The sequence below is a fragment of the Festucalex cinctus genome, chromosome 5 (assembly GCF_051991245.1).
Source record: "Festucalex cinctus isolate MCC-2025b chromosome 5, RoL_Fcin_1.0, whole genome shotgun sequence".
NCBI lineage: Eukaryota > Metazoa > Chordata > Actinopteri > Syngnathiformes > Syngnathidae > Festucalex > Festucalex cinctus.
Window position 1 is genome coordinate 23,090,631 of NC_135415.1, and position 21,895 is coordinate 23,112,525.

Here is a 21,895-nt window from a genome sequence, read left to right on the forward strand (position 1 = left end):
GAGAGAGAGAGAGATAGAGAGATAGAGAGATAGAGAGAGAGAGAGAGAGAGAGAGAGAGAGAGAGAGAGAGAGAGAGAGAGAGAGAGATGATGATGATGATGAGCCCCCCAGTATGTATACCGTACGGGTAAACAAGTGGGTGAGAAATGAAGTGAGGGAAAAAGAAAACATACACAGATAAGTTTGAAATATAGGGAGCGATTTAGGGAAGACAGCAGGAAAACAAAGAGATGCTCCGAGAGAAACATAAATATCTGATAGAGATCTATGGAGAATGCCAGAAAGATGAAAAGAGGGCGGGGAAAGGGGAGGGATAAAGAAGGAGAGCCTCAGTTGAATGGCTCCTGCTCTTTGGCCGTCTGAATGTGATTGGTTGTCTGCCCCTAGCTGCCCTATTATTGACTGGCAATCAACAAAGGTGTAGTCCACCTTTAGCCCTTAAGTTAGTTATTCTTATATGCAACACAGTGTCTGCTGAACAGTTATATGAGGTTCGGGATTAAGTGTAGAAAAAGGACGGATGGATTTGTGCATTTTTTTTTTTTTTAAACTTTTGGATTATTACATTAAAAATTACTCGGTACATATACGGTTTTCCACCAGTAAACTCTTTACCCCTATTAGACGCATGGTACTCTGCAGATAAGTATTCCACAGGCCATTATACAAGAAAATTCAGTAGAATCATAGAGAACCATGCAAAGATAAACCTTTCAGTGAAAGGGGAAGAAAGTACGACAACGGACAAAAGACACATGAAAGATGACATTCGCACAAAGTACGCTGTTGTCTATTCTTTCCTATCAACGAAAAGGTCGCCCGTTCCTAATGTCAGCCGACGGGAATAAGCTTTGTCTCCCTCTTCTTCTTTTACACAGTCAGTGGGCTATTTTAGACACTGGGGCCTATTTAACCAAACTCCTGCCACCCTTCATCCTTTTTTAACAAGTCTGACTCCCAATGTCTGGAATTCCAGGCTGGCTGCAGATCAGCTCTGTGCTTCCCAGATGGGGGGGGGGGGGGGTTACATGGCCAGGCCAAATGCCAGTCCATGTAGGGCCAGATCACATAAGCATGGGGGCCAGGCTGGGGCCCCCAGAGAGATGCCTGAATCACATAGATTGCATCGCATCAGAGTCTGGAAATAAATAGCAGATATCCCTGATCATGCACAGCTAAGAGGATCATCTTCTTCATTTTCTGAACAAATCAGAAAAAGGCTTCATGGTGAAATAACTTAGTGTTAAAGTTGCACTGCAGTTTTTGGTTGCTGTCAAGTGTTTAACATCAAAAGCACAATCATGCATGTAGAAGGTGACTCTAAGCAGGTTAGATTTGTATCATATGGATGGCATCCACATGGGTCATAAACTGATGAGGCCAAGCATGCTGCATGTGAGCTTTCCAAGGAAAAGAACAAGACCTGACATGCACAACTCCTCACATGCACATTCACACAATTGAGTAGAGCCACTTTTAATCCATATCGGCTGGATAGTGATAGCTGAGCTGTCTTCTCTTAACAGCAAAACAATCCTGTGCCATTCATTCCTGGCGTAGTCCAAAATCTGATGTCGGGCCAGAAGAATGTCAGTGAGTTTGTGCGTGTGCGTGTGTATGTATGTGTGTTGGCAGAGAGGCTACGGCATAGATTTAAACCATTACGAACACTCAGACTGGCGAGCTGGCCGTCTGCTCCGATTCTGTCGCCCGCCGCCGTTTCTGCCGCCGAGTCACGTAGATGCTGCGACAGGACAACACATCTGTTAAACGACTGCCTGTCCTAAATGACTGCTTGTCACTCGCGGCACGCTCCATTATCAGAGGATATTTATGAGCCGGTGTGGGGGCCATACTTTTGGGTGTGTTCATGTCACTGATCTAAGCGAATTGGTTATGTGCTTTCATTCTCGTTTGCATAAAATCTATTTAACTAAAATACATTTCTAGTGAACAAATTACTTAATATCGATGAGGAAGATATTGACAATACACGTCATACTCCTTTGGCAATGGTTTTGTGGGTGATACGTGGGTTAGGCAAGAGATTAACCTATCTTTGCATATTTAATTCGGAAATCTAAAGCATAGCAATGACAGGTTTCTCTGTCCTGGCTGATGAATAGCAATATGGCTAAAACGATAGACATCAATAAATAATAATAGTACAATCAGGAGAACGGAATGTACACAGCAAAGCCAGCTGTGTTTGCCTTAATGTGAGGAAACTACAGCCTCCTAGAAACACACAGTTATCATCTATTTCGCACTTGGCTTGCCACTGCATCAGTCAGTATACCCCACCAATGCACTTGACATTATCGAAATGCAACAATTGGTGAGGTATACCCATCAGCGTCTGCCCAAACACACACAAAAAAACACATTGAAATAAGCCTCGCTTTAAATCTCAACTACAGCAAAATCAACTTTCCAAGTGTTCTATATATATCTATTTCAAAATCAAGCTTGGTATCAGATCAGTGTGTAGGTCCACAAAACAAAGACTCCTAAGGACATACAAAACTCAGTCTGTAGCTCACACATGACATAGGGGCGAAACCTGATACAGTATGTCACAATTTGGTAAATTGCACGTTTTCGCACAAAGCTATATTAGTCAATCCACGTGTGTTATTTGTTACAAATTATCAAGCAATCTGAAGTGTTGAAAATTGTTTGCTACCTTTGACAATGCAATGTTAATGGTTGAACAAACAATCCGTTTTTTGTTTTTTTGTTTGCTGAAAAGTGTTCATTTTGCCAGACACTCATGAATAATGCCTGCTAGGTATATAGCCATAATCCTTTATGTTTCAACATATTATGGTAGTAAGAAGAACATCAAATTCACGTGCGACTTTAAATAACACCGATCCATCGTGTCATTTGTAGCATCCTGGAATGATGCATTTTCAGGATGTACACATAGCTAGCTAGCTAGCTAACGCCACGCTAGTAGATATGGGCCACTGATTCTAACTACCTAACTCACTATTTATATAATCGTTGATGTGAATGAAGGCGCTCAGGTCTTCTTTCGTTGGTAAGGAGCGACTCATGCCGGGTATCAAAGTGTGTCATCAGGTAAAATGAAATGGTGAAAAAAAAGGTTTGTTGCTACAGTATACATCTCTACAATTCAATATCACATTACTCTCTGTCTGTCAACATGTCTATTTTCAAACATGTACAATGTATTAGCATTTAGACAACAAATTTCTGCATTCAATCAATTTAATAGGGTCTTTAAAATATTGACTTTTCCACCATTTGCTATTGGAAAAACGGTGTCAAAATTCTCACAAGTCTAAGATCAATCACCATTCTGGGACAGATGACAGACTTGCATTAAATGTACATTGTCATGCATGTGAAGCACATGGTTCAGGAGGTCAAGTTTGAGTTCAATATGTACCCGTCAGTCAGTGTTGATAAAATGACGCAGTCTTGCCTACATGTACCCATTTGCATGCAAAACCCATCAGTCATCACACAGCACTAAGGATCCTCCCTCAGTTGGCTTCCACCGATGCCTCAGTGAAAAGGTTGAGGCAGAAAACATATTTCTAATGATATGTGATAAACAGAATGTTGTTCCTTTGTTATGCAACGCGAGGGAACAAGGCTGTGAGGTGCTAGACTGTGAAAGTGTGCTGCATCGTCTCAAGAGAATATGAGGAAATCGTAAAAAAAATAAAATAAATGTTAGGTGTTATATTGAGCTCATAACTGCACATTAGCAGATATGGTATAGCCACACCCACAACAAACGTGGATACACTGCTGATATGATATAATAAGAATGTTGTATTTTGCCATGGAAACTAAATTGTGATAGACATAATTTTCCTCACTTTCTACCTACCTACCTATTTTTTGGGGGGTCTGTTAATCTTTTTCCCCCACTACCTCCATACAATATACTCAAAAGTCAGATTTTCAGCACAAAGATTTTCACTTGTGAAAAAACAGTCAGGGCAGAAGGCTGTGTTTGTGTATTACACCAAAAGTCATGGTCGACAGGGAGTTTCCACATCTTCAGAGGAATCTCATTGTTCATTACTCGCCGATACACTCGTTGCTAGCTAGCTGCTGTGGCATAATTAACACCAAGCTTCCCTTGACATCTGACCACTCAGGGTAGGTGACATCACTGACGTGAGCTCGGTGAATATTTTTGGGACCATATTGGTGGATGATTCTCAGTTTTCCTATTCAATGTGTTTTGATGCGGCGCAAAAATGTAAAATTTGCATGACAAACTATGATGTGAAACTGCTTATTTTGAGAATTGAGCTGGGGTGATAAGCATTATGGTATGAAGAGAAAAAAAAAACACGCTACTTGTGTCGTGTGACTACATATTCTTACACCATTGCACAAAATAATTCATTGTTTATAATCTGTAATCTCAAAACTTTTTATCTCAGGACCGTTGTGAACTCTGGACGCTTGTACTGGAAATAATTTCTACGTAGATTATCTAACTGGGATGTTATATTTGTTTTTTGTGTTGACAGACAGACAGCGAAATGTACAGAATGCAAGATTTGCAGCAAGCAAAGGACTTGGTGCGCAGGTCTTTTCCCTGAGGCTACGAGCAACGCGAGGTAAGAGGAAAATATTACAGCATAGCTTTTCACAGCACTTTGTTTCACAGAGGTCCCACACCCATTAAAGCGTCTGGCTTTGCACAGACAGATGAAATTACCCTCAGCCTCAAGGTTCCACACAAACACACGCACACACAAAGCTCAGGATACACATCAAGAGCAGCCGTGTCCCCTACGCTGCACAATGGATCCATCCATCACTTCTTGCAATGGGTTCTGTGGAATCATCCATTAGTTAGGGGAATGGGTGTGCAGGGACAGGCCTGTCGTGGCCTGGCCTTTAATCCAGAGTTATAGCACAGTGTGTCTGCTTTACTGTTACTTGCGGCACTATATGCCAGCTGTTACCGGCAGGTTCACATCTGAGGGCAGTTCAATGCAACACATCTCGGTTATCCGATCATTGATCACAATGGAGGCATATAGAAGATGTCATCTCCGGGGGGAGGGGAAAAAAAAAAAAAAGCAAATTCAAGAGCAGCTATAATAATTGAGTAATGTTGCAAATACACTTTTACAGTTGCTCGTAAAATCCTTAAACTATCAAAAATAAATCGTTCGTTGATTCTTGGCGCAGAGAAATATATTTATATATATTATAAATATATAAAGTATGTCAGCCGCGCCTGTCAACCGGAGTAAAATTGCTCAGCTTGAAACTTCAAGTGCGGGAAATATTTTATTGCATATGAAGCACGCTGGGATTTTGAAAGCACAGGGAAATGCTACATAAAATATTAGGTGCCACTGCCAACATGTTGGATCTGGGAGGATGTGTACCCCAGGACAGTTGAAAGCCCAAAGGTTATCAGAATGAAAAGATGAGGACCTAATTTGAAGGGCTGTGGTTTCAAGTCAGGGTTTCAAACAAGTGAGGCGCTTTCAAAGTAGGTTTCCAAGAGTCATGATCATGTAAAGCTGCATGTACTGCAAAAAATGCTGAGCTATCAAGAGGGCGGAGAAACGCTGGCTAAAGGATGCAGTGCCAACACGAAGAATTTGTGAGCTGTGTTCCCCTGGACAGCAGAGGGAACAAAGGCTACTGGAAGTTAAAAAAAAAAAAAAAAAAAACTCTCCTCCAAAAATGTCTTAACTACTTGTAATCACTTTAAAGCCCCAGTGTGTAGCTCACGACCGCCATCTATCGGTCAAACAAGATAATGCAATGATTTTAAGCACACGAACTACGGCGTCCCAGAGAGACCCTACTTCAACAGCCTACCACCAATTTCACCGGAACAGAACGCAAACAACTTCTGGTATTCCCTCGAGTGATGACGTAAGTGAATTGCATTTGTTAGACATACTGTACAGATCCCTAATAATTGTGATTTAGTCATTTAATTTCAGAATTAATATTTTTGTCGGCATTGTTTGGAAATACTGTACGTCAGCTAATGATAATGGCTATCTATGTTCATATTTGTTAGTGTAACTAAACCATGCAACAGAGAACACACAGTTATGTTATACGTTTTATAGACATGTGGACCATCTCAAAGGGGGCGAGAGAGACGACGAGGAAGAGAACGCGGTGCCTCGTAACGTACAATTATGTCATCATGGAAAAATAATTCCATTCGAGCATGCATGTGAATGGCTCAAAACATACCTTTGCTTGGAATATGTGGTATTTAGATTACATAGTTTGCTGATATGTTTAGTATATCGTGCAAAAATAATGGTGTTAACTGAACGACACATCTGCAACTCAGACTCGTAAACCCCCCCCGTGTCTTGTTGCTACTAACCACTCAGAAAAGTGCTGCTTACAAAAACATTTGAAACCCTTTACTCAGATATCGATTTGTCACCATGTTGAACAATTTTACCTAATAAATATCACTAAGCAACTTAATTAGTTTTGATTGAAGATACAACAGCTTCCTTGTACTTCGATGTGCAGGAATTTACATGGCTTTCACAAATAGTCTTGCTCATGTAATAATGTACTTCATTGGCTCAGTGACTTTCAGTTCATTGTTTGGTACCTCATCTGACATACAATTGTTACCTTCTTGCAGAGACTCGTACAGGAAATGACCATGGAGGAACATGAAGATATCCAAGTCCAGCTGATAGACTGACACCAAGAAATACTTTTTGACACATCAGCACCACCATGATTTCCTGTACCTGGATCCCACATCAGCACCACCATGATTTCCTGTACCTGGATCCCACATCAGCACCACCATGATTTCCTGTACCTGGATCCCAGACTGCAGCACCTTGGTGGACTTGTAGCAAATAAGTGACACTTTCCCAGATCCTTGAGGACAATACAAAGGTTTTTTACCTGGCATATAATTAGTCCATGTCTGACACTTGTTGTTGTAGTTTGTATAACTTGTATATTGTTGTTGTGTGTTAATTTGTACATTTTGAATAACTAAAAAAATACTATTTCCTTTGGCGTCAACATGCAGTGTTCATTCGACACCTAACCTAACACTATTTTACATGACCAGAAATGTAAAACATCAAAAGCCTGGAGAATTATTATAAATGCTTGCAATGACAAGGAATTCTTCATTGGCCAATGAATGTAAGGTACAGTACATGAAAATGAATGAATAAAATAAAGTAAAATAAAAGTCTACATGAAATGAACATATTAACTAAAAAAAAAAAAAAAAATGCTGTTAGAATATAATGAGCTACATGAATTGCAGTTGTTCCAGAATTTTACCAATACGCTGTGCATTTCAAAATATGGAAAATAGACATACAGGTTTGGGCCAAAAGTAGTGTTACAGAGCAGGTATGTGTTGTACACAGCTAAAATATCTGATTAACTCAATACCATGATGGGTTTTTTTGTGTGTGTGTGTGTGTGTGTGTGTGCTGACATTGCCCCCCATTAACATTGCAACATTCCTCAAACTCTCCCGAACACAGTATGATCTGTAACACTACTTTTCGCCTACTCTATGATGTTATTGGGGCAAAATTAAGGAAGGCTTGTCCATTGATTGTGTTAACAGACTGCAGTAAAAATGAAGTCACTTCAATGTTTGCTGGTTTTATTAAGTTTGACATGCTCCTTGACTGCACAAGTACATGTTATGGAGTGAGGGCATGTTCCCACCAACGATGATATCATATTCTTCAAAGGCTTGCTGAGGAAAGTGAGGGAGGAGTCACTCCATGGCTTCAGACACCTGGTCAGCAGGTCCTGTGTAAAACAAGTGGTGCTTGTACATGTGACCATTCCGTATTGCTTCACACAAAAAGTTCATGTAGTGTGCAATGCCGTCCATATGTAAATGACATACCAAGACGTCGGCTGACTTCAGTTTGTTGCAGCTCAGATATGGTAGGTGGAGATACTGGTGGTACAACACCGAAGCCTTCTGGGGTCCTCCATTCAAGTGTCCTCATTCGGGGCATTCCAATATGGCTGCTGACTCTCCCCTTGATATTTTTTTTTCTTGCAGGTCGGTGATGTATTTAAACGGTGCATGAATGCTTGTATACATCAGAATATGGTTCTGGAACCCCTCAAGTTTGGCTGTTGATCTAGTGTGACACAAACAAAAACACAATTATAAAATAAAATAGAATAATTGATGATACTACTATATGTCACCAACTTTCCAACAAAGCCCCCAAAATAGAGGTAAGATCTTTAGTTTTTGGGCCCAAAACATTGTATTAGCTAGATAAAAGTAACTTGACTGCATACTGCATAGAATATGCAAAGGCTGCTTGCTTGTCGAATTTCCGTGGAAAACGTGGCAGCCTGTAAATTCTTGTGCACCCAATTACACAATGGACCAGTACACACTTGAGTGAGAGAGTTCAGACTCTAGTAGTGCTTACGGTACAGCCAGCATTTAAGTCCAGAAAGTTATTCCCTGCCGAAAATTAATTTCGAGAACCCTATTTTCACCAACCACAACGAAAATAATTTTCAACTCCTCCACTAATACAGTATGCTTTAGATTCTCTATTGAAGTTATGGGCAAATATACCTCCGAAATCACAGTTACATTACATTACACAATAACTTGCGCATTTACTCTAAATATAACGTGCCAGCGGGAATCTTTTTTTTTTTTCAAAGCAAGTAGCTACATAACGAAATCGTTCGAGTGGTGCGGAGTTGCTAATCAACAGATACAGTGATCGTAAAACAAAGGTACGAACATCGTATTAATTAGTACGGAGTATACTTTTTCTCTCGCTCTCAAAACGTAAACACAAATGTACTCTTACTTACCGGTCAAGTAGAAAGCAGTCGAAGGCACCGGCACGTCCCAAACCTAGTCTGTTCCTCATTTCTCTCCATCTGGCAAATGCGGCTACAATATAAACTCTTGTTTTGTCGCGCTGAAATAAAATAAATTCCCAAAGTAAGTGTGATGCTTGATAATGCTCTCTTCGGGGACCGGAAACTCTTCTTCTTCGTGGACATGCGGTCGCCATACAAACCGGAAGTGCGTTCCAAAAACGCGTTAAGAAATGGAGCGCTGAAATTTGTCTTTGACGGCACCCGTAGCAGAAAGATGGCGGCGAAACATGGCAGACACTAGCAGGCGAGGCGCGGACATGTAAGATAATTTGCGATTTCTAGACTAACCGTTATATTTTAAAAAAGTACGTTTATGCGATACAACATATCTTTTTACATACTACTAACACAAACAATTGTTTTTTTTTTCCGAATGATTTATTATTTCACCACTAGATGCCACTGTATAATACTGAGTGTACCTTTAAAGTGTATACAGGGCACTCCTCATCCTCTGTCCTTGTGCAGGCATGTGGAACTCTCTTTTCATCCCGTCACGGTGCCTTTATGGGACTACAGAAACGGAGGACATTCACTTAAGCTGGGAAGAAAATAACAGCTCATCCTTAACTACTTGATTAACAATGTCGCACTCCCACTCACCCCCCCAAAAAATAAAAAATAAAAAATAAATAAATAAATATATATATATATATATATATATATACACACACACCCCCCACACACACACACCTTCCTCGCACAGTACCCCCCCAAGTCGCTTCTGAAAAGCAAAGACTGTCGCACACTTCTAGAGTTACCGCACGGATCGAGCTGTAGAGGAGAACAGAAAGGCAGGAAATCCTTTGAGATGTGATAAAGAGGAGAGAGGAGGGCAAGACGTGGGGGAATAGCAAAGGGGAAAAAAACGGCGGGTTTTAGGTGTTATGTGCGCTTTAAATGGCCGTGATCTGTATTAATTAGAAGCATTACTTGGAGGTAGCATAGAGCAATTAACTCAAGTGCCAAATTCCTGAAAGAAAGTCAAAATTAACCAGATAATGTACATAGTGCAACACATTGTAAGAAAAAAACCTCAGGAAATTAGTTAAAATGTTTAAACCAGGGTTAGCCCTCTGCCCGCAGACGTTCCATTGTGTTTTTGTAGTATTGGTGTCTTATTGCCCAGTGACCATTTTAGTGATTACACCAGGACAGAGAAACCCTATCTTGTTAAATTTGACCTGAAAACAACATCACAGTTTTCCCTTCAAAGGCTTGTTGCATCAAGCTGGATGCTGCATACTGAAACAAGAATCCTAGAGTCAGTTTATATCAAGGTGAGACATTGATGAGACAGAACTCTCAACTTTCATCCTCACAAATGTTTACACCCAAGCTCCTAAAAGGCCGTGTCTAAGAAGCAGACTTGCCGGCTGAGCAAATTTCATCTATGAAAAACCTCTCTGTAGTTTTCGTCATGCTCAATTTCTACTCCAGTGATGTCTGACGTGAATTGCCAAGTCAAACAACTCCTGACGTGTGTGAAAAAAAATTGCCACTTCTGGCAGTACATCTGATTTAAAATTCGACAAGGAATAGCAGCGATAGCAACTAAACAAATTACAAAATACCTCCATGACTGCAACAATGGCAGGCAGTTACATAATTTTGTAGCGTGGGTAATATGAGAGAAAACACACAAAATGTTGAGCTAAGTATTACTGAGCCAATCAGAAGCCTGAAGAAGATGTCATGGAATTCTTGATGCCACTCAATATAGATTAGAGACTGTACACATACATATGTTAAAAACCATCCAAGTATGTTTAACCTTTGGGCTTCAAATGTCTTGGACTGCACAAGCTCGTGTATGCAAATTTGTCTCATGCAACAACGAGACTGAGAAAGTGTGTATCGAAGGAGGGGCTGTTCAATTCTGATGCTGAAGAAGAGGGCTTTGGTGGCTTTAGCGCACAGAAGGAGGAAGATGAAAACAGTAATTAATTCTGGGAGGCTACTGTGTAACTAACCAGGTTTGGCATTTTGGAAAAAAAAAAAAATGTTTACCGTGTTTAAAGTAATTAATTTTTGTCTTAACCCATCTGTGTGACGGATTTCTTTCCCATGTTATAACAAGGAAACCTGTAGCCCATACAGCAAAGTGGCCAATATATGTATTACATATTTGTTTTTTGTTTTTTTAATTTAGCGGTTGTGGCTTTTAATAAGGTGTGCATTGTACTTTGGAAAATGGGGTATATTCATGGGTTTTCTATGGTTTTGGCAGCATTGTGTGACTGGGATTGTCGTCCGTTCATTAATGCTATGAAAAGAAAATGCTGGATTGTTGTCAATGTAAATGTTCACTTATAGTAGCTTTGGACTGGGAGCTGATACTAAAAGCACCAATCTTGTAATTACTGGATGACCACAAATATCACGCAATCATGGGCTCAGTCCAATAAAAGTTTAAAAAGGTGTCGCTGCACTAAAGGGCATCATGGCAGCTGGATAGCATCCAGCGGGGCGCCAAGAGCCTCAGGCAGCCCGGTGAGTAACTTCCTCCTAAATGGGACCAATGTTACTTCCTGTAAGACCATAAACATGGGATGTAGTCAACTGAAGTCAAGCTGAAAATCCTTCGGTGCCACTTAGTAAGGTCAAGAGGTATACACCATGGCATAATTTCCCCACTTTGACAGCAATATGGCCGCTGGACTGTAAGTAGAATGTCCATGATCCTTTTTACCCAATTTTGTTCAGACAGCCACCTATCAGCTGAAAAGCTTAAAAGGAATCAATAAAAAAAAAAAAAAGAGGATTAAGAATATCCCATGTGGTCTAAAACTATTTTTACAATGAGACTCATCGAGACACACATATACAGGCTTATCAGAGTCCACTATCAAGAATGTACGGTCATCTACCATTTGCCTGTTTGAAAACAACATGACAATGACTTATGTGTGTTTGTGTGACATCATCGCGGAACACATATCGTGACCATTACGCGAACAATGGATGCATTCATACCAAGACAAGCACAGGAATCCGTGTGTCAGCAGTGAAGCATAACAACGCCCTCATCACCCATGCCACTAAAAAGACCCGTTTCAACACTTATGTCATTTCTCAACAAAAGTTTCTGGGGGGGATTACCAGTCTCTCTGGCATGTCCTTATTTGTCCTCGTTGCGACGCCACTCTCATATCTGATGGATTCGACAAGTCCAGCAGGCACAGACCTCGGCTTCAAAGAGGGCAGAGGAAACGCAGTGCCCTTCCTGTCACTCCCATGGGATGCAAATGACGTAGAGATGCAACAAGAAGATTTCACCGCTAACCCTTCATTGGGCAACTGGTGATGTCTGATGACTTGAGTGTGAGTTTAAAGTGGACCACGTGCATACATCACAATGACTGTGGATTTTGGGTTGCTCTCAGAAATCTAACTGAAATACAGTAGTTTGACTTCACGTGAAGCGGTGCTCCATTATACGGACCCACATCAGTCCATACAAAAAAAAAAAAAAAAAAGTTGACTTAGGTATCCATCCCTAATTGCTAGTTATTGTGAATTTGGGATACAGCTTGAGGGGAAACAGAATAGGTTCTTTCAAGATTCAGTTTAATTGCCCCTCTTTATCTCTCAGCAAGAATTTTAAACTGCTTTATTCAAGTTTTCCCCTTTCTACCCAAGCCATCTCAGCATTCTTGTTCTCTTTTCCGGTGTCAATTTGTCTTTCTCAGAGAAAAACGTTGACTGAAAGAAATTCTGCAGCCAAAGAACATGGGGTTTATGCTGGGGGGGAAAACACTCCTCATGGTTACATAAAAGCACCTAAAATTGGTAAATTCCAAAAAGTGCTGACTGGCGTCATGCCTATATTTGTGTAAGCCTTGTTCACACATAATTGTGTGTGTGCTGAGACTACACAGTGTGGCAGTCTCAGAATGTAGACCTGCCCTTACTTGACTTCTTAATCTTGCGTTTCCTGCCCTCCCACTGTGTATCTGGGTATAAAAACTTCACACCACTGTGAATCCTCCGCCTCCCCCTTTCCTCTGGATCACACTACAACAGATGCATGCCTGCCTGCCACAGGGTCCTCCACTCCTGCTGTTTTCCGCCGGGCCACTGCACAAAATCGGCACTTGGCCCGGTCCCAAGCCGTTCCCACATGCCTCCCAATTTCCAGATTAAATAGCGCCCGTCTCTGAAGTCCTTCCAGAGGCTAATGGCTTTTGTTGCTGGGAATAAGACACACATCCTCTCCCACATCTCGGGGGTCCACCGGCCTGTTGCGAACCCACACCCCCTATGTCTCATCTCTGTCTCAATCTTCCATTTTGGTTGACCTTCCCACCTTCAGAAGGCACGACTCCTCACTGCGACGCGCATGGGCAACTTGGGACCCAAACCACCCGCGACGAAGGGAGGATTCAAGTTAGATGACTGACTGGAGACCCATGCAGAGTTTTATAGGGAGTCAAATTTGCAGGTGCTGTCTCAAGCTTAATGAAGTCCTTAAATCTTGTTCCCCTGTCATGAGTTCAGTTTTAGTAGGCAGACGAGGGTGGGAAGTACTGTATTTTCTCATAGGTGAGAACTAGGGGTGGTAAAAAAAATCGATTCGGCGATATATCGCGATACTACATCGCGCGATTCTCGAATCGATTCAATAATCGGCAGAATCGATTTTTTTTTTTTTTTTTTTTTTTTTTTTTAAGGATTCACACCTTGAGCATGGAAGAATGTTATATGAACGGAACATTAAGCCTTAATATTTTATTTTAATTAGTTCAAACATGAAACAGATTACAACCTCTATAAGACTGAAATTTCAGATAAATAAATAATACATTTTCATATAAATCTTACACTCTACAAGCTTACTGATTAGTATTTTCTAAATTTGAATGAAAAAAAATCGCAACAATCGACTTATAAATTCGTATCGGGATTAATCGGTATCGAATCGAATCGTGACCTGTGAATCGTGATACGAATCGAATCGTCAGGTACGAGGCAATTCACACCCCTAGTGAGAACTAAGCTTATTTAGTCAACTGCAGAAAAAAAAAAAAAAATCAAGTAACTCTTATGGGAAAGGAGTTTCATCGTGTGGAAACCCTTTCTTTGGACAAAGCCATTGTTTATGATATTTTAAATACATTTCTCCACAGATAAATAAAAATGCTTGTGGTGCAGAGTGGATAAGTGTTTGGTGTTAGTATGTCTGTCTGTCTCACAGTTCTGAGATTTGCGTTGTTTTTTCTTTTCTTTTTCTTTTTTTTTAGTGTAAAGAACTAAAAGTGCCTGGAGAAAACCCAAACAAACACAGGCAAAGCATTCAAACTACACAAAGAAAGGCAGAGATTCGAACCCAGAACCTGAAAACTTGGGATGCAAATGTCCTAACCACTAGGTGCCTGTGCTGCCTACTAACCCCATTTAGCAAATACGAAAAGCACAGAGGTGACTGAAATGTGGAAAAATGACAGTAGGTGTTGATGTTTGAGTTAGCAAAAGAGTTCAAATGGGTTCAACAGTGTAATATATATCTCTCACGCTAGTGTCTACCAACTGAAGTATTACCACCATTTTTCCCTGAGGAGCCTATTTGGGTTGAGGTGCTTGTTTTTCCCAACAGAGACACCTATTAAAGTGGAGGCCACTATTTGCAGAAATGCCGTAAGAAAGCACCAGGAAACTATCCTCTTGAGGAACTGAAAACATCTACAGTGTATCAGGCAAAAGCCACAGAAGTGCAGCCTGTGTGTTAAAACTTGATGTGCTTTAAAAATATAAATGCAGCACAGAGAAAGAATTTTATAACACGAGGGTTTTAGATCAAAGGGCATTTAGGAGGAACATTTGCTGTAATAAATGTGCAAAGTTGAGAAGTGGCCCAGGCTGTGACCCCGGCGCTCTCCAAATGTTTGCGAGAGAAGCTAATCTGGGGCCGTGACGCACTGAGCAGACATTTGCGGCGATGAGCTCACGTCCAGTCTTGCGAGGGAATAAAATAATAGAGACATCGACAATGTTGACCGAACACCCCAAATTACTTTTCTTTGTCAACACTGTAAAGGCCAGAATGTTAACAGTGACCATACCTGCTTCAATTTTAGCTTCTTTCCTACAGCTACCAGCGAGGCTTTGATTGTACTGTATCTTTAGACGCTTCTGTATCTTTTAGACAACCATATTTCTTCAGTAGATAATGTCATAAAACACCCCTTTTGAGGAAAAACAGATAATTAAAGTCATTAGTCAGATTTTTAAAAAAGAAAAAATTATTAACTTAACAGTAATTTGAGTGGAAGAGTGTGGAAAAAGACCTAATGTTATGTGGGGGGGAAAAATAATCTCAGAAGTATTAAATATATATATATATATATATATATATATATATATATATATATATATATATATATATATATATATATATATATTTTTTTTTTTATTTATTTATTTATTTTTTTATTTTTTTTTTAAGAAAAAGGCAGTTTTATGGGGGAAAAGTCAAAATCTCAAAAGTAATAAGCAAATATATATATAGACATAAAAAGACAAACATAAAAAAAAAAAAAAAAAAAAAAAAAAAACTTACAAGTGTTAAGTCATGATCTTTCCGTAAAATACATGAAATCTTACAAGTATTCAGTCATATTTTAGGGTGATTGAAAAAGTTATGTTATGAGAAAAAGCATTATTATTATTATTATTATTATTATTAATTAAAGTGAAAAAGGTAATGCTACAAGAAAAAACATTTTTGAGCAAATTTATTTAAAATGTTAAAGAAAAGGAAGATTAAATATTTGATGATTTGTCTTTTTCGTAAAAAAAAAAAAAAAAAAAAAAAAAAGTTTAAAAAAATCCAGTTACAACGATTCCTTATAGAAGAAATGAGATGAAACAGAGTGGGTAGAGAGTGAAGAGGATACGGTTATGGTGAAGGCGTAAGAAAGATATGCGTAAAAGTAGATTCATCTACTCTGCGGAAGACCGTGAAGGAGTCCTGCTGCATCTGTGCCTCCAAACATCAACAGGCAAACCTCTGCTTACACTGCATGCAAACAAATCAACACACTGAGACCACCTGAACCACTGCCGGGGGAGTGGAGAGGGGTAATTGAGAGGAATTACCACAGAAGTTGAGTTCAGGATGAGAGCTTTGTTTGTTTGATGTGGTATGTTTGGGGAAGATGAGGAAAGCCCGATGTCCTGTTTTTAAAGGAAAGAGGTAACGGCCACATTTCATAAGAGGAGATAACTAATGGGGAGTTACACTTGGACCCTACAATTCAGTAAGGACCTCTAAAAGAAGAATGGGGGGGTTACATGCGAAACAAGCCATGAATCACACTTTAGAAACAAGTGAAGTGGAGCCCAAGCAGCAGATTAAAGCGTCAACAGTGAGGCAGCCAAACTCAATGTTTTCGTTGCAATATGAAAATTATAGCTTGTGTCTTCCAAAAAAGCTAAAACACCTCAAAACATATCATCTGAGGATTTATAAGTCCTGCTTGACCAATGCTCCAGTGACTACAGTACGACGATTTTTAATAAACAGAGTCGGTCTATATTTGCTATTGACCACAGCCACTACCTAATCCCACCAGACTGTAACTAAGCATCTCTCCACCTTGTGTGTGTGTGTGGGTGTGTGCGTGTATGTGTGTGTTCGTACCTGGCCATGCCCAGACTGGAAAACCCAGCTGGCACGATGAGAACATCAAGGCGGGGGAAGGGATGAACTCCCAGAACTGCCTGGGCTGCGGCTAAACATCGTGGCAACAGGAAGAGGATTCTGCTCTTTGATGAGAAGATCAACAAGTGTCTTTAACATAGCAACAATACAAATGCTAGCCCAAATAGCAACATTGGAATACTTTTTTATTTTATTTTAGAAAGTGAGTGGTGTAAAGATTAATATATTTATTCAACAAAGACAGTTATGAGTTTATGACTGTGTTTTGGGTTTCATGGTGTCATTGTGTTTATGATGTTGATGTTGTCAGTTGCTTTGTCCCTTATGATAATTTTTGACGACGACGATGATGTATTAGCCATTCTTACTATGTCCCTTTTAATGAAATTGCCAGTTGCCATGGTCCAGTATTAGTGAGGCTTAGTTTATCATATAGGCATTTATTTGTTGTCATATCGAACTGTGCATTGCCCTAGCGAGATTTGCTGAATGACACTTTTGTCAGTTCATCAAGGTCTATTAGTTGAGGTTTTCTCTCAGCACATCAAGGTTTCTTGTCCCTCCTCTTCCATGCAAGTTATTCTTCCATGTATTGTGAGGTTGCTTCCATGCATCCAGTTAGTCATGCTCTCTCAATCGAGGTTTCTCAATCAAGGTCTTGCCATCAAGTGTTTATCATCGAGGCAATCTGAATCCAGGCCTGCTCTCGGTTGTCACTTTGTATTTCTGTATATAAAAGACTCTCCGTTTCTCGCCTCCCGTGTCTTGTCTGTTTAGGTCCTAACTCCGGACCTCACGTGACAGACAATATGAAACAAGGGACAACAATGGATGACAAACAGTGTTTTCTTGTTTACTAATTCCATTTCGGTGTCATCTGTTGATAGGCAAATTTATTTGATCATGCATGAGAAAAATTAGCAATCAATGAATTTGTTAACTGGATGGCTCCGTAAATGTTAAAAAAAATATATATATATTTTGGGCGGAAAAGTCTACAATTTGAAGTGTTTCTAATAGGGCTTTGATAAGTATTACCTTCTATGACGTTTCACATTATGGGTTAGCATTAAGCTAGCAGACTTTCATAAAACAAACTTACATGGTTTGTAACTTTGGTTAAATGCAAAATTTATTTATAATTCTCTTTTTGGTCTAAGAATAAATTCAACAGGGTCGCGGCAATAAATGGCTTGAAGCAAGCGTGTTTGACCTCTTTTTTTGAAGAACTGTTTACTATACAACCAACTTGCACATAGCAGGAGGGTATAATAGACAACATCTGCATCGTCTCTGCACTCACTTTCTTGGGACCCAGAGTTACAAGAACCGATAAGTTAAAAAAACAAAACAAACAAACAAAAAAATTCGCCAACCACAGAAAAAATAAAAATAAGTAAATAAATACAGAGTGACTGTTCCGATGTCCAAAAACAAGGGACCACTGTATTGACCACTGTACCTGCGCCTTCTGCAGTAGGCCGACGGGCGCAAACACACGGTGCGGGATCACACGCTGGGACTTCACGGCGCGCTCGATGAACCGGCAAGGGTAGTCGCCATGGGAACAAGTGAAGCCGTCATCCAACATGGCTGAATGGTCGGGCACAGAAACACTCTCGTGCTGAGAGGACGAGTCCAAGCAGGCGGTCCGCTCTTCCCTTGGAACGCATTGAAAAGGAAAAGACAAGTTTAATCCAAGGTTAATAAAAAGCCTTTTAATAGGTTTTCCCATTGAGAGCACACAGTGTGCGTGAGGTATAATACTCATTCCATGTGTGCTGTCTCTTTGTTCTAAGCGTGGGAATGAAAGCTGTGGAAATATGGACTATATACAAAAACCGCTCCTAAAAATATCAAGGTGTCACTAAGCAATCGTATTCTTTCTAAACGCAACGACCAGTGCTGATTTCGTATCCAGGGGTTTTCGAGCCGCTTCCAAGTTTCCTTCCAGCCATTCACTGCAAATAAAGGCCTGCCTTGTAGTGGGAGATTCCTGAGGCCGGCGGCAGGCTACGGCTGGACTGCCACGGGAGGAAAACCAGGGCGGGAGGAGGAGGCTTACTGGAAATCACTGGCAGACGCAGCAGGGCTGAGGAGTGGGGACCCCAGTCCAACTGGGCCCTGCAAGCCAGTCACTCATTGGATCCTCTATCCATAAAAATGTGCGTCTGCTTTACTTGTTTGCACTCCAAAGATAATTTCTACTGGGCGCTGAATCCAGAGTATGGAATTCTCAACGCTTTGATGTACTTGTCATAAAAAGGCCGCGCGAGACCGGCTGCACCCTAAACCTCACCATGTTTGGGGGAATGAAAAGGGAAAGGTTTGTCATGGAATGTGGAAAGGCCAGACTTGGGTTAATGACGCCAGGAAAGGAGGAGGTCTTGCCAAAATAAAAGCAAACAGTAAAAATAAAAAATAAAAAATACGCTACCTGCCAGTGTGGAGCCTGGAGACTTTTACTAAGTCGCTGCTTGAACCTCCGGGTGAGGACAAGGGGGCGGACTCCACAAACTCATCCCTCCTTTCCCTCCGCCCTCTTCCACATGCAGGAAGAAGTTGAGCGGGGACTTGTTGCCAGCGTCCCACTGCCAAAGTGAAGGTGGAGGCCGGCATGGGCATTGTGACGTAGTAATTCCACAGCAACAAACCTGCGGATACCAAAGACAAAGGCTTGTAAAATGTCATACGTGGTTTACATGAACTCAAGGATAAAAGGGTGTTTTTCATTTTTTGGGCACAGACGTTTTCTAGAGCAGTCAATCTCAAACATCTTGTAAAAATGCTTGTTCTCCAAGTACAACCATCATGACTGACATTATAATACAGTACATAGGGTAGTTTCTTAAAAAGTACACATTTTATTTTTATTTTAAGTTACTGTACCATAATGCAGACTTTGAACATTATCTATGCGGTAAAATATAGAAAATAATAATAATAAATCAGGTCAGTGGACTTCCTGTGTGTGCAGCGATAACTATAACGCGTATGAGCTGATGACTTTATTTTGAACCCGAACTTACTAGGATATTGTTTTCATTATCGCTGGCATCTTTGGACAAAAGATAAATACAGTTAAATACATGTGATACAAATACGTACAAACACGTTCATGTACCTGGCTGCGCAAAAGGAGACAGACAGTTGACACACTTTTTCCTCAGTACAAAAGGTAACAATACAGTGTCAGCATGGCAATTTCAATGACAGAAAAGGTCATTCTTTTTCAACACAATTCCTCTTACACAATACAAGAACACAAAAGACAGACTAAAATGGCAAGTTTTCAATCTGCAATACAAGGTCCCTTTTTACCTCACAACAGTTTTAAAAAAAAATCTTACTTGTGTCCCCATCCTCAGTTGGCGTAACCTCCTCCTCCCCGCTCATCAAGACCACACAGTCACGGGGGGCCCGCACCCTGGCCTGCCACGTTGACATGGCAACAGGCGGCTCCTGGCAAGGGAAGAGGGCTCGGTTGTTGATGGGCGAGCCGGCGGTATACACGCACGCCCTGGAATGATTAATGAATAGAGACGGAATTCAGTCTAATTAAACATATAGGTCTTTCTTTAAAAAAAAAAATGGCTATCATTGGTAAATGTTACGTAACAAAAGTACTAGTGGTATAGGTACTTGCTATTGGTGATTACAAGGGTTGAGTAGTCATACTGGTATCCATCTGAAATAAAAATTATCAAATATCCCTAAATCAAGCCGATTTGTTCACCTATTATTGCCAATGACAAAAAAGCATTTTCCCAGTTACCTTGAGTAACCACTGACTACCATTTTCAATAATATAGAATATATTGGTGTTCAACTAATCAGTACCATATTTTACATTACTGAATAAAATGAATTACTACGTCAAATGTGACAAGATCATTAGTATTCCAGTAGTTCTTGTGACTTGGGAAACACTGGATTATCACACTGTCCACCTTAACTCACTTGTTGTCCTGGTCTTTGGTCCACCTCACGGAGCCCCCAGTAGGGCTCGTTTCGTAGCAAATCCTGAGGGCCTGGGGGAACTCTCGTGTAGAGGAGACGCCATGCTTCCACACCTGCAGACTCCAGCGGTCGGTGTGAAAATGCAGCGGGCCGCCATCCTGCTCAACACCAGGGGCACGGCCGCACGCTGAGAAGAGCTCATACTGCCGCCTCCACTGAGCAGAAGGCATGGAGACCAGCCTTTGGATGAGGTTAGGGGGTCGCACCCCGGGAAAGGCGTCTAATAAGGTTGCAACGTCCACTTGCTCCACCTTTGACACAGTGATGTCACAGCAGTCCAGCACTAAGATAAAATGACCTTCAGGTGAGAGCTTGATATGATCTGCAGCTATCCTAACACCTGGAAAATCGCTTGAACACTGTTCCGTGTTTCTGAGTTTGTTCTCGTCATGTTCCTCGGGCTCTACTGAGGCAGTGGGTTTCAGGAACAGAACCATACTACCACTGATGACTTTCCTGTCAAAATAAACAGTTAGGTCAAGGGCATAGTGCTTCACTAAAATGTGGCTAGTATTGGCACAAAGTGGAAGGTCGTCTTCATCAGGGTTCAGGTCCCCCTCTTGCTCCTCCATGCCACCAAAAATATCAGTTTAAACGTTCTCGTCGCAGTACAAGCATTTCAATCACTTCTGTGACTGACATGACACCAAACGCATGCGCAGTGATTCGAAGTCGAAAAAAAAAAAACTTTGCTTTTCACGCGCTGACAGACCCTAACTGAATTTAAACCACGACAAGATGCCGGACGAACGTGACATCGTTTTCATTTTAATTTCACTCCCCAACGACGTAATAATAGCGGTAAAATATACAAAAGAATGAAAAGACTTTCTACAAAGCTGTCAACATACCACTGACTGTCAGCAGTGCACTTCACGGACAGAAGAAACGAGACCGCCAAATCTGTCGAAAACTGATGACGTTTCGCAATAAGCGACAGCAGGGAAATGTAGTTCTTTTCCCTTCTGGACGTCTTTTACTTATTAAACGGTATTAGTTGGTGATAATATGTTGTGTAAATAACGTGAACGTACCAAGTTGAATATATTTTGCGAACCAAGTTACGAAATTATTGCTGTGATAAGAAATGTCGATGCTGGTAACAAGGTCCTATAATTATGACGTCATAACATCTGCGACGCCTGTAATTTGTAGTTTTTCCCTCTTTTCAATAACATTGAAACTTTTAGATTGTATATTTAATTACGCAATTGATTTGTTTCTAACTTAATGTATATAAATATCTAATAATGATGCCATTATTATTATATTCTTGAAAATGTAACAAACAAGTAGCA

The 21,895-nt window shown here is 40.6% G+C and overlaps 1 protein-coding gene and 1 long non-coding RNA gene across 8 annotated transcripts in view; both read right to left on the bottom strand.

Annotated features, from left to right (window-relative positions):
• The window catches only part of aopep (aminopeptidase O (putative)), a 76,268-nt gene extending 54,771 nt beyond the window's left edge, over positions 1–21,497 (bottom strand). For all 7 annotated transcript variants that reach the window (XR_013283463.1, XR_013283462.1, XR_013283461.1 and 4 more), the window contains exons 1-5: positions 20,538–21,497; positions 19,928–20,097; positions 19,015–19,231; positions 18,040–18,238; positions 16,557–16,681 (exon numbers count right to left, since the gene is read on the bottom strand). Coding sequence is in view for 3 of the 7 variants with exons in the window: in XM_077520765.1 (XP_077376891.1) it covers positions 16,557–16,681; positions 18,040–18,238; positions 19,015–19,231; positions 19,928–20,097; positions 20,538–21,169 (1,343 nt within the window). In the remaining 4 variants the exon portion in view is untranslated. The remainder of the gene's footprint in view (positions 1–16,556; positions 16,682–18,039; positions 18,239–19,014; positions 19,232–19,927; positions 20,098–20,537) is intronic.
• On the bottom strand, positions 5,729–9,328 carry LOC144018540 (uncharacterized). The gene is made up of 3 exons (XR_013283465.1): positions 8,843–9,328; positions 7,896–8,139; positions 5,729–7,795 (listed from the first exon to the last, which is right to left on the bottom strand). It is a non-coding gene; the product is annotated as an uncharacterized LOC144018540 (long non-coding RNA).
• Positions 21,498–21,895: the final 398 nt, after the last annotated feature.